Raw genomic sequence first — 16,418 nt, 5'->3', positions numbered from 1 at the left:
TTTATTTGTACAAAAAATATCTAGTTATTCAAAATTCATGTACTTTATATAAAAGTCCTTCTTAGTTGTTGAAGCATATCAAAACATTCTGATAATGTTTAAAACATTACATTTTATGAACTTTGGTGAGGTTAAAAGGTATAAAATATCATGTATAATATTTTGAATCACTGATACTTTTCTGTGTGTGTTTGGAAAAGGGGGTGGGGGGACTTGTTGAAGCAGAACCCTAGACTTTTATATAAAGCATTTTCCAGGATACTGCTAGTTTGGTGTATTGTCATGTTTAAGATAGTTCAGGGGTATAGAAAAATAATGACAGAATTTTCTTATACTTTGCCAAAATAAAGATTTTACTATGCTTTTTTCAAAAAAATAATAAAAAGTATGGGTCATCGCGGTATTTTTCAAGGTATGAGTCATTCAAAATTGCCAAAATTTGCTTAGATTGTTCATGAAAAAACACATTTTAGTGCATAAAAAGAAATCTAAAAGACATGGCTTATTTGAAAAATTTATTATAAAAACACAAATATTTGGTATTTGTTAAAACATTTACGATAATGCAATGAATCAATAAGTTTTCTTTATAAAAATAAACAGTGTTAGCAATAAATTGCAAATCTGTGTGCAAATTTGCAGATTTGGGCAAAGAACTAGACCGATTATGTACTGTGATTGTACAATTCAAGATGGCGGTACACCCCTGAACAACCTTAAACTGACTTAAAAAATTGAATGTGTGATGATAATTGTGTAATTGATTTGAAATAAACATGATAAACAGAAACCTGAAATATAAAATTCTTTCTATAATTTAATTTTTAGTACTAAGTGTACTTTTGTTTTGTGAACTTGAACCCTACAATACGTTTGATCAGTCAATATATTATTTAAATGTAGTATATTTCTATGATTTTTTACACCACCTGTTACATTTACTGGTTATATCCTTGAAATATGAATAAAGTATTTGATAGATTTTTTAAACAACAGTCTAATAGAGAATGATGTTTTAATCATATATAACAAACTTTGGAAGAGTCTAGATCTTCTTCTTGCAAATCATTCTAAACTTGCTTGAAATATTTGCCACTGGATGTTAAGCAACCAACAATCGATCAGCTTGCAAATTGTTGGAAAGCTGTTGATTTCTGTAAAATACCAGAAATAAACATAATATTATCTTTAGAGGGAAATATGCACTGATTATTTTGTCTCAAGGTCGAAAGTCATGGACACAGCAGCAATAAACAGACTAATAATAACTTAAAAATGTCCACTGCAGTGAAGAAATTATGGATACCGTGGTCACCCTGTGAAAGGTCATGATCACAATGACTATAAACAATCATGACTATATTAAGCAAACATTTTAATATTTATTTGGGGAGTAAAGATAATAAAAAGGGCTTTCTTACCCCTTTGGTCACTGGCTTGTTAGCTTTGACCAGACCATCTCCTCTCCCTGTGCATTTTTGTACACACAAAGTAATGCATTTAGGTGAGGATCCTATCCATTCACAACAAGTCTGGCAATTTAGCATCAACTATTCCTGTGCTCTCAGATATATATTCAATTTAAAAAAAATTTGTGTGCATGTTAGAATGCTCACATGTACAAGGACTTTGATTTGAATTTATACCAATTTATATAAGCACGCTAAGTGTTACAAAGATAATTTGTTAGATTTTGTTCATTTTGATGTCTTATACATATGTAGTTGCATCTTAACCTGTCTTCACAATTGTTCTTTTCAAATTGCAGTGGTTCAAATGTACATGTACATGTAGCCATGATGAAGACAAGACATTTCATAGCTTATTGAATCAGCCATGTGTGAATGATGGGCTGCTGTCATACTTTGCCAGCTTTCCTTTAGAAACCCATTACCGATAGCAGCTTACAAATTATTTTATTTGTGAAAGATACATTGTGGTTTATTTTATACTTTTAAAATTATTTTTTTCAGACACAACTGAATGACAGCCACACACAGATGATAGTGCATTGGGCAGGCCTTGGAAGTGATGTCATTATCGCCCTGTCACGTGATCCTCGAAGCAATTCAAAAAGTAGCAGTAACTTATTTGTATCAAATGATTACGGGAAAAGCTTTGTAAATGTGACGGGACATTTAGTAATACCAACTGGAGAGAAAGTTATAATAGATCATTATTTCAACAGTAAAACCCTAAATTCACATGTAAGTTTTGTACCAGAAGACTATTCGCTCTAGTATATGTATGTTTGCTTTCATTTTGTTAACGAGTTACAAGAGACATATATACAAGAATTGGCAGCTTGGAGAAATTTTGGATAACATGCTGTCCTTGAGATTTCAATAAATATAAAGTATAAATAAAAATCTTAATATATTGGAACTCAAAAATGAAAATAACTGTGAAAAATCTTAACTGCACATTATACACCGTCAAGAAATCTTGTATTGCACATGATTTTTAATATCACAATGAGAAAAATCCAAAACAAAAGGATTATGTGTGTACGGTATGAACATGATGAAGGTAGTTTGAATATAACAAGAGAGCCCTGGGCTATTTCAATATAGATATATATCATGTATATGGAGTTATCTGTCTTTGATATTTTTTAAAATACAATGTTTCATTATCTTTTAATTTGAGCAAAAAGTATTCAGCTCCAAAAACATATTCTTAAGTGTAGTCTTCAACCTGTATGTTTTTAAAAAGCTAAGTGATTGTTTTACCCAAATCCCTGTCAGTAAAGCTAACCTAATGAAGTAAAATTACCGGAAAAAATCAATGTCTAGAAGTAAGGGTACATATTTTGTATTACTGGCATGACTGGAACTGAGGGTTAATATTTTGCATGTATATGGCAATGAAAAAGTGACATTTAAATCTCTGAAAATACATTAAGAAAAAAACAGAAATAGAGGTAGTAAGCTTTTATTGATGTTGAAAAGTACAAGGAAGGTTTTGAAGTTTTAATTTTCCTATTATTGGTTCATATTTGTCGTTGAAATTAATTCCATTTTCAATAATGAATACTGATAAAACAGATGACATTTATTTGGTACAGAAAAAGCATTGTGAATTGATTTGACCATATACTCATTAACATTTTGTTAAATTAAGTTGGTGACATTTTAATGTTAACAGATGTTCAATATATTAACGTATTAGCTAAACATTGCTAAACATGCTAAAAGACAGTATTGATTGTCATTCTCACTCAAAATGTTTTGTTGGGATAGTTTCATGTTCACATGGATAATAAAAACAGGATGTAATTTTCTGTATCATTAATAAATTAATGGATTGGAAAATCAATAGGTATAAAATCCATGCTGCATGTCTAGGTGCAATAAGTCAAAGCAAACCATTTATAGAATTGGTTAACTTTACCACAGCCATTGTAAAAGATTGTATTTTTCTTCTTAGATAATATTGTGTTTCTCTGTATTGAATCTTGTGGCCAATTTTATTGGTAATACAATGGCTAATGTTACAAGTTTTGCCAGGGATACGTTCAGTATTAGTAGATTTAAGTACTTCAAGTTAGCTTTCAGTAATTGTGAGCTTTCTATGATATTATAAGTTATCTACGTTCATATCTACAGATATGAACGTAGATAACGAATTTATCCCTGGTCTTAGTCCGAATCGGGCGAGTTTTATGGAAATTCGGGTACAAAGTGTAACGTGAAAACAACGTTTTTTTCATGATCTAAAAAAGTTTTATTGAAATTTGGAAATTTTACATATTTTTTATGGGGTGTAGGGTACTTACTACCTTTGGTAGAACCCTACATGTAGTCAAATATAAGAAGTTTTCAATACGGAGACAGAGAAATTGGATTTAGTCAAATTTGGCGCTCAATGTTGTGAGAGTTACGTCATAGATGGTGAAACGTCAACGTGGGTAATTTGCATAGCTAGGTCAGTAGTCCCATTCCTTGAAAATGTGGCAGTCAAGTGATGCATTTAATGAAATGAGTGTAAATGATCGGCATAATAGGACAAAATCGTTAATGAATTAAATATTTAATTACAAACATCATGGATAATCTACAGAATTCAATATTTCACAAGGAGCAATCATGGAACTAAGGAAAAATTGCGTGAAGTTCCCTTGGATAATGGTTAGCAACGTCCGGGGATATGAGTTAGCAACACCCAGGGGCTATGGGTTTTGTAACGACGTGCGTTAACCAATTAAACTCCTAGATATATACTAAGCCGGGGATAAAGTACTATTAAGTATTCTACATGTAATGCAGACCTTATGTAACAATCTTTTTTGATTGGCTAAAATTTACTGTCAAATTCACAATTGACATGTCTTTAGCTGTCAAATTGAATTTCTGGAATCCACAAATCATGCAAACGTTGATTAATACAATACATTGATATAGGAAGATGTGGTGTGAGTGCCAATGAGACAACTCTCCATCCAAATAACAATTTATAAAAGTAAATCATTATAGGTCAATGTACAGCCTTCAACACGGAGCCTTGGCTCACACCGAACAACAAGTTCTATAAATTGTATATACCGGTATGTAATTGAAGATATAACAATACCTTTCTCAAAAATACTGTTACTAATTCACTTTCAGTTTGAAAATTTTCATTTGGTGAATTACATTTGTATTATATCGTAAAGTGAATATGGGAATTTTCATTATATATCTGAAATATATGGATGGAGAATTGTCTCATTGACACTCATACTGCTTCTTATATATATCTAGATACAGTTATATGTGTTTTTCTTTTTCAGTACATATTTACAGATATAATCAACAATTATACATTCACAACAAAAGACTATGGGAAAACCTTCAGAACATTGTCTGTTCCCTTCAGACCTAAGACAATACAGATACACCCCTCTAATCCTAATGTTGTCCTGGGAATGGATGAAGAAGAACCTAGGAAAAGGGTAGGTAACTCTGTATTGATTGTCAGATACTGCAGATTCAAATATTTTTATTGGTACCAATTTTCGCGAAATTTGTTTTTTCTCATGCTGGTTTTTTGTTCGTTTTCAAAGAATATTATATCAATAGATAAAGAAGCATACAATACCTGTCATGCTAATAGGAAATTGGTATTTCTTTTTACTGAAGATACGATAGGGATATTCCATGTATTCAAACTCATAAGTCCATGACAAACTGACCATGCTGACATGGCTGATAGCACCATGTAAAAAAAAAAAAGTTAAAATAAACAACCAAAGAAACTAAAGAAAACTAAAGTCCTAGCAACATTGACCCATGAAAACCTGAAATGTTTATTTGTTCAAAAATTTCAAAATCTATAAGTTCAGTGTTTTCCTTTTTTCACTAAGGTATGGTGGGTGTTTTAAAAAAATAACTTGCAACCAGGTGTTTTTTTTTTTAAATGTCCAACCTTTTTTAATTTACTGTTGGTGCACGTGGGGGTCACAGAAATAAAGATTAGTATAATGTTCACATTTTATGGAGTTGAACAAACATAAATAGAAGTAGTCATATTAATTGTCAAATATTCTTTGATTTCATTTTTTCAAAAATTTATCTCTTTTATCTCTTCTTTCATTTACAATTTTATGCATCAGCATGGATTTAAGGCCTTTCGATCAAGGTTTCTGTTCTGTTTCTAGCTTTTGTGCCGTATTTTTGGCACACAGAACAGTAGTATCCTTCCTCTGTGACTTTTAGGTGTCAGACCACCAATTACTCCCTCCAATTTAGAACGTATGTAAAAGTAGTCCTACTTTGACACAAAATAGTGCTTTTGATGTCATTGTTTACTTAAACTAACCAACAAATTTGGTTGAACAGATAGGGATTTTTAATTGGTGGTCTGACACCTTTAAGTCATTTGAAGTCTTGCTCATATTTGTCTTCACTTGCGTGTCTTTTCCGTTGTTTGGTTGATTTTTGTTCAATTTCCACAACTTCAACATTACTATCAATTTTATTTAACTTATTTGGTCTAGTATTTTCTTTATCATCATCGTCATCTTCCTTTCTTTTCCCCCGATTGATTAATGAAAACATTGAAATTTGACGATTGGACGCCATCTTTGTCAATGAAAACAAGGCGGGATTAGTATTCAAATTTTAACGGTACGGAACCAAAAAAAAATCCGGATTTTGAAAAAAAAGCCGACCACCTACTAAAATCGAAAGGTGGTCGGCTTTCAAAAGAAGGTGGTCGGCACACCCGGCTTAAATGCCGAATGGAAAACACTGAAGTTTATTATATGATAAAGACCTTTCAAAAAGCCTTCAGATATAGGATACCGTCCTGTGAATTAATGTTATATATTATTATAAAAAAAACATTGGGTATATCTCAAACAGACAGCAACCCAACAACACAAAATTCATCTATAAGTATATTTTTTATAAAGAACACACTGGAAGTAATTCATGTTATTGGAATAATGGAGTAGATTTTGGTTTTATTTATCAAATTAAAGCCACAGGCACCACCAAGCCACCAGCTGCAGCTCAGAATAAGTTTTAAACCATTATTTTTGAAGCAACTGAATTTAATACATTTGTAGCTAGAAAAGAGACCAAAATGACGTAGAAGTTGGCAACTATTTGCCAGTATTATAATTATCAATGTTTTTCAGCTGTATGTGTCAACAAATTTTGGCTATAATTGGAGGATGATGCAGGAAGGAGTCAAAGCTTTCCATTGGTAATTTTACCCAAAATGATATGCTTCAAAGTTTTTGTCAACTTTTGTAAATCATGTACAAATTTACAAAAGACGGTCATATTTAACATGTTTAAGAAAAAATCTTGTGTCATATTGTTATTCATCAAAATTAATTTGATTATACATCTGTATTGAGCATGGCAAGATTGGGTTTTAAAACGTTCTTATCCTGAAATGATGAATTTTAGACAACATAGAAAAGATTATTTAAGAATTTGATTTCAATGCAAATGAGCCTGACATGCACAAATATATTTAAGGATTGACTGTAATATTTTTTGAACAAATTATCTCCTTGGTTTAGTTTTTAAGTGTTGTAGATCTAAATATTGAATGATCATTCACAGCTAATGTAATGTTATACCTTCCTGCAATAAAATGGTGTGATTGGTAATGTCAAAGTACTCATATACAAGTCAAAATGGACTGATGACAAAAAAATATATATATACATGTATCTCAATCATGGAACTGTGCAATTTTTAAAAGCAATAATGTTTTGTCTTAGAAAAGAATAAATAAAAACAACTCAAATATTATTTCATGAAAGTACATAATTCATAAAAACAACATCAAAGTGTTATTTTTTAGTGAAGGCTGTTATACCACCAAAATTGATCCTAAACATCAAGTTGATTAAACGTATGTTATGAAGCAACGAAACATTATTTATTAAAATGCAAAATATGCAATGTACCTTTCCAAAGACACATTTACAACCTTCAGATTGCCATCAGAATTTCCACTAATGTTTTACTTTTTGGCTTCGATAGACTTACAGTAGATCAAAATACACTTTTATTCAAAGCTGTGGAAAACTTTATTATAAGTAGCAATTGATGTACATCATCATTTAAATTATTCTATTTATTCACTCCTCCTCTATATAAAGAAATATTATATCATTCTTTAATAACACTCTCCTTTTTCTAAAACACCAATCAACACCTTCCTTTGCTATTTTGAGGTAAAGATTGCATGAAAAGCAATCAAAACCTTAGGAACTGACTTGATATCTTTATGTTCAAAGGCTTATCACTACCTTTTTTGATACACAAAAATGGTGCATTGATCATAACATTCTAAACATCCTATCGATGAACATTTCTAGAAATTTATCGATGCACAAAATGATGTTTCACTTGTCAAGTAAATTACATAACTTTTGCAAGGTGCAGGAATCTGATATCGGTTCTAAAAATGATGTCATTGTTAAAATCATCTTAAAAAAATTGGAGTTATCTTCCTTTGCTGTTAAATCGACTACAAACAATGCAATATATTTAATTCTACCTCACACTATTTAATTGCAGCAATTAATTAGTATTCAGTGCTTACAATCACTTTGATTCTCTATGTTATTGTAATAATTTTTGTTACATACATATTCCTTTGCTATTTAGCACATTATCATAGTTTGTAATTTTATTTTTGAATTTAGAGAAAAAGAGAATAAGGTTGTATTAAACCATTTAGATATGATATATCTGCCATGGATAGTAAGACTGATCTTTTTGTTAAAAGTAGATGATTTTAATGGTAATATTTAAATTATTTTAGACTATAAAAAATGTTATAAGTATTTAGATACATGACATTTTGTGTTTTGCAGGGGTAATAAAGATTATGACAAACCAAATGATATCTATGTTGAGAGAGTACAGATGGATGGAGGAAGCTCTATCGTTAAAAGTTCTGATTTCTTCGTCCAAGATGCTCAGCCTTTGATAATGGATGTTGAAGATTTCCAGATGATAGGACAATACATGTTTGCTGTAAAGAAAGTTGTAAGTTTCAATAGTTGATGGCTCATTATGTAGTTTAATATATAGACAAATAGCAATTGTGAGTGCTATCCATGTTCACATTGTCTGTTTTTAACCATTCTTAGTGTTAACATTGTCAGAATTTTGGAGCAGTTATTATTTATAATCTTGTCTAATTTTTTGGTAGAACTTTATCATTATTAACATTAACAAATTAAGCAGTTATTGGTGTTAAATCTGCCTGTTTCTTTTTCCAGAGATTATTAGGAGGCACTGGTAATACCCTTCAGTTGTGGGTCTCCTACAAAAGAGGAAAGTTTGTCAATGCACAGTTTGGTAACAGATATGCAAGGCTGGTCAGTATATATTGTTGTTATTCTTAATGTCATCTGTGTATTTTGTACTGTTGTTTATTTTGAGATATAATTGTGTTATTCTAATTCATGATTTTTCTTTCTATTGTGAATTTAGAACCCTCTGTAAACATGTTCCTATCTGGAATAATTTTCTACATGAACATTTAGGTGATATCATAATAAGTATGAAATAGTATGTTAAATGAGTCATTCATGATTAATTAAAAGACCAATTGAAACATTAAAGTCAACCAGAATGAAAGTATTACAGAATAATTATAGATTAAATGAATCAGGTGTGCCAGATAGAATTAGACCTAATGCAAGTGCCTGTATACATATACATGTATAAGACTTTTGATTGATTTTGGGACATTAGATGAAAATAAAGATACATTTTGGTCTTTTTTGTAGAGTTCTTATATCAATTAATTTTCAAACAGTTACCAACTTAACTTATACCCAAAATAGGTTAATGTATGCATTGATTTTCATTTGCATATATACATGTATATATTTAAGGTCGATTTCTATCCATAGCAGCTCAAATGATGATTTAACATCAATTTAACAAGAAAAAATACTGTAAATTCAGAAATTGTTGAATGCATTTATCATGTTTATTGTTGCGATTTTGTCATTTTAGACTAAAATGTGATTTAAAAAAAAATCCTGTTAATTTCATATAGAAAATTACAAAATGCAAGTTTAAATTATTACAATTATATCCCTGTCACATTTTTCACAATAATAAAACATTCCAATCATTTCTAGATTTACAGTATACAAGGTCGATTTCTATCTGTCTCAAAAAAAGATTAACAATACTTTTTAACATGTGTTATATTTGTAGGATTATTTTGTTGCTGATGCCACTGAGGATCAAGTGTTCCTGTGTGTACAACACAACCAGACCAGTACAAATCTGTATATCTCTGATGTAACAGGCTCTCAATATTCATTATCACTGGAAAATATCATTTATTATAACCCTAAAGGAGCAAACAAGGGTTCTTGGCTCAGGTTTGTATGCTAAAAGTTGTTCAAAAGTTGTGAAAATTTAGAAACTCTATTTTATGGTATGAATTCAATGGAAACTTGTATATAAGATAATATGCTATAACAAATTCGTTTCTGGTGTGAAGAGTAGAATGTTTAAAAAATAATGGGAGTGGAGAAAGGATGAAATTACAATAAAAATTAACTTTTATATAAAATAAAATGATAAAAATCTTTCTATGCAAAAACCAACATAATTTAAAGAAAAGTTATTATGTATATCTATTTCTAGTTTTTTGTGAAAATGCTAACATAATAAACTAGTGGAACATTTTGATCAACATCTTTCTAAGCTAAGACTGTAAGACAAATATTATAGATATATATAATGTTCCAAATTAATTGCCTGTGTCAAACACTATCTATTTGTCACAAGTATTAAAATGGCTGAAAAAATACATAAAAAAATCATAGCACTCCTGTTTTAACCAAACATGTTACTTACATGGAACTTATATAAAACTTGAACTTTATTTTGTAGATATTTTGCTAAAGACCCATTTGTTGATTTGACTAAGGTATCCGCCTTGAGAGGAGTTTACATTGCTAACGTTCAGACAAATACCTCTGTACTTACTATTGAGGGTCAAAAGTCATTGATAACCTTCGATAAAGGTGGAACTTGGGTTCCTCTGACAGCACCCTTAGAAGATGCCCAAGGTCATCCTTCTAATTGTTCAAAGGTAAATATACAACACATTATTATATATTGATAACATAAGTAAAGGTCTGTCTTTCAAAAATATACATTTTCACTCATGTTTATTTGAAATTTGTTCAAGGAAAGACAATTGTTTTTCTGTTTTTCTTTTAAGGATGGGTTTGTTGAGAGATATGAGATTATATCAGAATTTAATAATCTTTTAGTAATTTTAGAGTTTTAATTGGAATTTAGACAAGATAGAAAATGCTTTTTTGTTAAGAAACTCATTCAATTAAATTTAAATCTGTATGTTTTAGCAAAATAAAAACAAAAAGATGTACAAGGTAATGCTAGGTTTTCATCAGAACCATTAGTTTGTTTTATCTCCAGTGTGTCTGTCTGTATATGTCATGTATGTTCATGCAGTCCTTTGTTTATGTTTATAATCTCATAGCATGTTTTATTGGGTAGATGATTACTTACATATTAATAAATTTCAATGAAACTTAATATTTTCCCCAAGAACTATTGTAACTATTTAATTTACATAATTATTTAATGTATGGATGAACATTGTATTAATTATTCTAAATGCAAGGCATATTGTACTGTAAGATCGTTATGTGTAAAATTTCATCAGCAAAAGTTCTGGCTGGATCATCATATGAAAAAAATATCATTTCAATTTTAGACCCAAAATGCACCTTATCACTAGTTGTCCACCATTGATGGTCACGACAAAAGTTCCCATGAAATTTTTTGATGTCTCAGTTGAAAAAAATATTGTTGAATTTAAGAATTGCAGATACTGTAATAGGGATAATGTTTATACTAGCTCTCTGTTTCTGGTACTACTAGACATTTAAAGCATTTTTTTTACACACTACAAATTCACATGTGCCAGTTATCAATTTCAAGTAAACATTTTAATGTGAAAAGTTACATGTTAATAATTGCATAAGAATTTGAAGGCTGCTGTATGAAATAATTCAATTAAACAGCATTTGATTTACAATTAGAAATAAGTCTTCATGTAACCATAGCTACAGAATGGTTTTAATGTGTAAATGTTGGTTGTGTTTAATAAGCATGATATTAAATATTTTGCCATATTAGTATGTCATGTAACCATGGCTACAGAATGGTTTTAATGTGTAAATGTTTGGTTGTGTTTAATAAGCATGATATTAAATATTAGTATGTCATGTATGTGGTTTATTGTACAATCAGTGCATGTATAAAATTCTGTATGCTATAGCATGCAATGACTATAGTAACAATATTTGTTTGTAGAAACAGCGTATGTTACAATGGATAGGACTAAAGTAATATGATCCTAAGTTTTGCATAAATTGTATTGATTTGAGTCTATATGTAAAAACTGTAGACTTGGTAAAACTTAGCAACATCGTGGCAACATTTATTTTTTTTTAATTTTCCTTTAAATTTTTAAAGGAGCAATATCTTCTGAATTGTATAATTTGTATAAGATAACACCAAAATGGTGTTTGATTTTCCTCAAATGTGTATATCTGATTGTTGAACATACAGTTATGACCAAAAACTTTGCAAAATCCACTTGTAAAAAAATAAAACCTTTTGGAGCTGATCAGTTAGCCCCTGCCTCATATATTAAAAAAAAATTATTCAATATTTCAGTTAACTGTAGTTAAGAATAACTAATGTGTCCATCAGTAGTTTTACTGTTCCAAATTGAGTTTAACTGGTGACAAGAGTTTTTTTGTCTGTATAATTTTTTGTTTTTGCTATTTAGTTTCAGAACTGTTCGCTCCATCTGACTCAGGAATTCAGTCGACTATATCCTGGAAGTCGTGCCTCTAACATCATGTCCAAGACATCAGCTCCAGGCCTTGTCGTTGGTATGGGGGTTACTGGTACTAACCTCAAGCACGATCCTGATATGTTTTTATCTTCCAATGCTGGGTACACTTGGAGACAGGTTAGTTTAAAACAAGGCTTTTTACCACTTTATAGTCAAACCTGTTATTAAGGGAAATCCTTTCGAAACATTGTTTGCTTGTCATGCTATGGTAATATTTATGCATTTTGAATCTCAGTAAAAATATCACTTCTCTAATATAGTAAGCTCAACGTTTACTTTATATGTGGATTTGACCTTACTTGAATAGAATGTGGTTCGTATCATGCTATTTCAAAAAATATATAAAAAGTTCATAGCATCAAGTTACATCTCTTGCAAAATTCTTTTTTCTTGCAGAATTCATTAAAGAATATTCATGAGATATGTTATAAAAAGAAAGAATTTTAAAGATATAATTTTGAATAATAATTTTGGGTATATAGCTTTAATGTAATACTTTAAATTAATAAAAAACAAAAATCGATGTCAGTGCTCTTGTTATCTCTCTAAATAAAAGACTTATTCATTTCTATGCTCAAGTTTGCACATTGCACAAATTATACTATTTGGCTTTATATCCAAAATTACTGTCAAAATTTGATGCATTTTCTCCCTCTTTTAGATAAATGTTATGTAAATGTTTATATTATATTATAGGTTTTAGAAGGTAACCAGTATTATGCTATGGGTGATCATGGAGGACTCATCATATCTGTTCCACAGTTCAGAACCACTGACGAGTTGTTGTAAGTATAACTCAGCAGATCTCTGATCCACGTACATAGCAAGAATTCTTGTTTTTAATTTTACTTTTCGATAAACAAGTATATATTGATGGTTTCTGTTTTTGTCTCAGGGATTAAATATAAAAAAGAAGATGTGGTATAATTGCCAATGAGACAAAATGACACAAAAATTAACAACTATAGGTCACTGTAAGGCCTTCAACAATGAGCAAAGCTCATACCGTATAGTCAGCTATAAAAGGCCTGAAATGACAAATGTAAAACAATTATAAGGAGAAATGTAAGGGCTCATTTATGTACAAAAAATGAACGAAAAAAAATATTTAACACATAAATAAACAAAAACCACTGAATTACTGAAAACCTATATGATTAAGTTAGTTCAAAAATTTTATTTAAAAAAAATTGTGGTATCTTCAATACAAATTTTAACCAGGTAATTTTGAGCCCCTTTATAGCTTGTTGTTTGGTGTGAGCCAAGGCTCTGTGTTGAAGGCCGTACATTGACCTATAATGGTTTACTTTTTTAAATTGTTGTTTGGATGGAGAGTTGTCTCATTGGCACTCACACCACATCTTCCTATATCTATCATAGAATGCACTTTAATCATTAATATTGGGTATTTCAGATGCAAAGCACATGCACTCACATGGAAACAAGACAATATTATGCTCCAAATATATGTGTGTAAGCATGCTACCTCTACAGATAAGTAATTTGTGTATATATTATCTATTTTAATATTACAGTTACTCTTGGAATGAAGGAGAAACGTGGGTAACCTATAAGTTCCACACAGAGAAGATTCGTGTGTATGGTATCCTCACAGAACCTGGAGAGATGACATCTGTCTTTACATTATTTGGTTCACATCTAGAGAGACATCGCTGGCTGATCATACAGATAGACTTACGTACAATATTCCGTATGTATGGTTTCTTTTTCTACTGAATATTCTTTTTTTACTCCTGTGGCTACTATATATCAATTGTTGATAAAAAAAAAACAGTTACCCTTCAGTTGCATAAAGTGTAATTAACGTTTTTTTACACCTCAAGAGTAATTAAGAGATTAAAGGGTTTAAGTGTCATTGGATCGCTGTCTCAATAACACCCCCACATCTCCTTTCAATCCAATACTAAAATATCTAATATAGAAAAGTGGTTTCTGTCTACCTGTCATGAAAATGTCATGAAAATTTTTCATGAGCAAATATGTGAACGTAGTTTTCGAGTTTGTATGATGGTTTGAGGAAAAATCATATTTCTTGACCTTCAAATTTTTAAACAGTCATTCATTGAGAAACACTTTTTCCTTTCAGTAAATTCAAGTACATTGTGTTTCTCAAGGAAAAGAAATAGTTTCAAAGTAATTTTAATACATACTTTTTTTGTATTTGACTTTACCTTAAGCTTATAACATAAATATGTTAAGAATCAGTTTTGAACTTTTTCAGCCTTTCAATGTAAAGAAGATGATTACAAGATGTGGTCTTTCCCTGATCAGAAGCCATATTTTGGTTGCATTCTGGGTAAAAAGACAGTTTATGAAAGACGTATATCTCATGCAGATTGTTACAATGGAAGAGATTATGACCGAGAAGTGGTAGAAAAGAATTGTTCCTGTTCAAGGGAAGATTACGAATGGTAAGACATTTTATCTCTGACACAGATATTTAAAAACTATTTCTATTTCATTTGTATGTCATCATTTTCATTTTTGGGATACGATTGCTTTTAAGCAATCTGTAGACTTATACCATTGACTCAGGGCCATGCCCTCACGTCAACCGTTTTATTCTAAACATCAAGGAACATCTCAGATTCTTGAGATTGTCTTGTTTTAAATGGTATAAAAACAAAAGGATTGAATTTAAACAACTGTCCTATAATGTTCTTCTCATAATCTTCATGTTTCGATATTTCCTTTGACTTGTATGCGTGTTTTTAACAACAGGGAAAATCAGAATTAAGCAGTATTTATATTTAGTGTTTTTATAAATTTAGAAACACGTCAGAGGAAATTCCCCAGTTTTGATAGCATGCCAGAAATCTCTGAATTCCCATCGATAAACCTGTTGTTATTATAAGAACTGAAGTGGAATGTTCCTATATGTCACAGTTATGAAACTAATATTTGATACTGTAATTCCATAAAGATATGGAGGTCGTTTAATTAACATTTAATATACGTCCTTGCTGCAAATCACAAGTTTTTTTTATTATTTATGCTTTATGTCTAGGGTTTGTTTAGATAATTATGCGCATGCATAGTTTTCTTGACTTGAAAATGACTTGAAAAAGATTGAATGGTTGCTCTAGATTCCCAACTCCATTGATTAATCTAAAACTCATGAGATCCTTTCTATGTCTGTCTGCTATTGAGGGTTGTTGTTGTTGTATACTTTTAAATCATATGCATCATTGAAATGAAAATAAATGTAGTCCACAACCTAAAGGTGTAACTAGAACACCCTTTTACCCGAATGGAGACTTCCATATTATCGCTTCGAGTTGCCTCCCTTCTGTAAGTAACTTCCGTCAATCGACGATATGACGAGAAAAAAAATAACTTGTTCTGTCGATAGACGTCGTTTTATATTAAAACTGATCACAATTTAAACAGAGGAATGTGTACAGAAAGGAGTCATGTCCAATGACCCAAAAGAAATTAAATATTTAAAGAGTTAGGAATGGGGTTCACCTAAAATTCACGTAGGAAAAAAGGTGATAAGGTAGGAAGTGAAATTCCTTCTCTCACGCTCAATGACTGCAGGAATTAATAGTACAAAAATAAAACACAATAAGTACATTGTTCATACACATGTATCGAGGATTGGCTATTTTTAAAGTTGAATAACAATTCAGGTTACGTAAATTACATTTTACGAGCAATTTACACATGCAGTTGAATTATTTTTGAAAATAATAAATACATGTATCTGCTCTATGGTCGGGTTGTTGTCGCTTTGACGCATTCCCCATTTCCGTTCCCAATTTTATCAATGAAAACAATGGCAATCGTATCCATCAGAGCAATATGCTCTTTGATTGTAAAATAGGTTTGCCTTGATTGTTTCTATTGAGAACATTAATTATGGTGAAGAACATGTACACGATTTACACATGTATAAATTATGATGGGGGAACATGTAGACATTTTACAAAATGAATTTAAATGAGCTACTTGTATATGACTGTAGACATATTTAAAAAAAAAAATATGATCTAATTTACTTTAAGGTTTAATTTTCT

The 16,418-nt window shown here is 30.4% G+C and overlaps 1 protein-coding gene across 2 annotated transcripts in view; it reads left to right on the top strand.

The window, feature by feature from the left end:
- LOC139524660 (sortilin-related receptor-like) overlaps positions 1–16,418 on the top strand; it is an 81,058-nt gene that overhangs the window by 5,378 nt on the left and 59,262 nt on the right. The window contains exons 2-13 of one of the 2 annotated variants that reach the window (XM_071319637.1): positions 1,974–2,207; positions 4,772–4,933; positions 6,623–6,690; positions 8,324–8,498; positions 8,735–8,833; positions 9,687–9,856; positions 10,374–10,575; positions 10,853–10,879; positions 12,310–12,495; positions 13,075–13,163; positions 13,914–14,089; positions 14,621–14,810. In XM_071319637.1, coding sequence (XP_071175738.1) covers positions 1,974–2,207; positions 4,772–4,933; positions 6,623–6,690; positions 8,324–8,498; positions 8,735–8,833; positions 9,687–9,856; positions 10,374–10,575; positions 10,853–10,879; positions 12,310–12,495; positions 13,075–13,163; positions 13,914–14,089; positions 14,621–14,810 — 1,778 coding nt within the window. The remainder of the gene's footprint in view (positions 1–1,973; positions 2,208–4,771; positions 4,934–6,622; positions 6,691–8,323; positions 8,499–8,734; positions 8,834–9,686; positions 9,857–10,373; positions 10,576–10,852; positions 10,880–12,309; positions 12,496–13,074; positions 13,164–13,913; positions 14,090–14,620; positions 14,811–16,418) is intronic. The other variant, XM_071319638.1, reaches the window with a different exon arrangement.

Source organism: Mytilus edulis, chromosome 5, assembly GCF_963676685.1.
Source record: "Mytilus edulis chromosome 5, xbMytEdul2.2, whole genome shotgun sequence".
In the NCBI taxonomy this organism is placed as follows: Eukaryota; Metazoa; Mollusca; class Bivalvia; order Mytilida; family Mytilidae; genus Mytilus; species Mytilus edulis.
The sequence above is the reverse complement of the archived record's forward strand: the minus strand, read 5'-3'. Positions and strand labels throughout refer to the sequence as shown.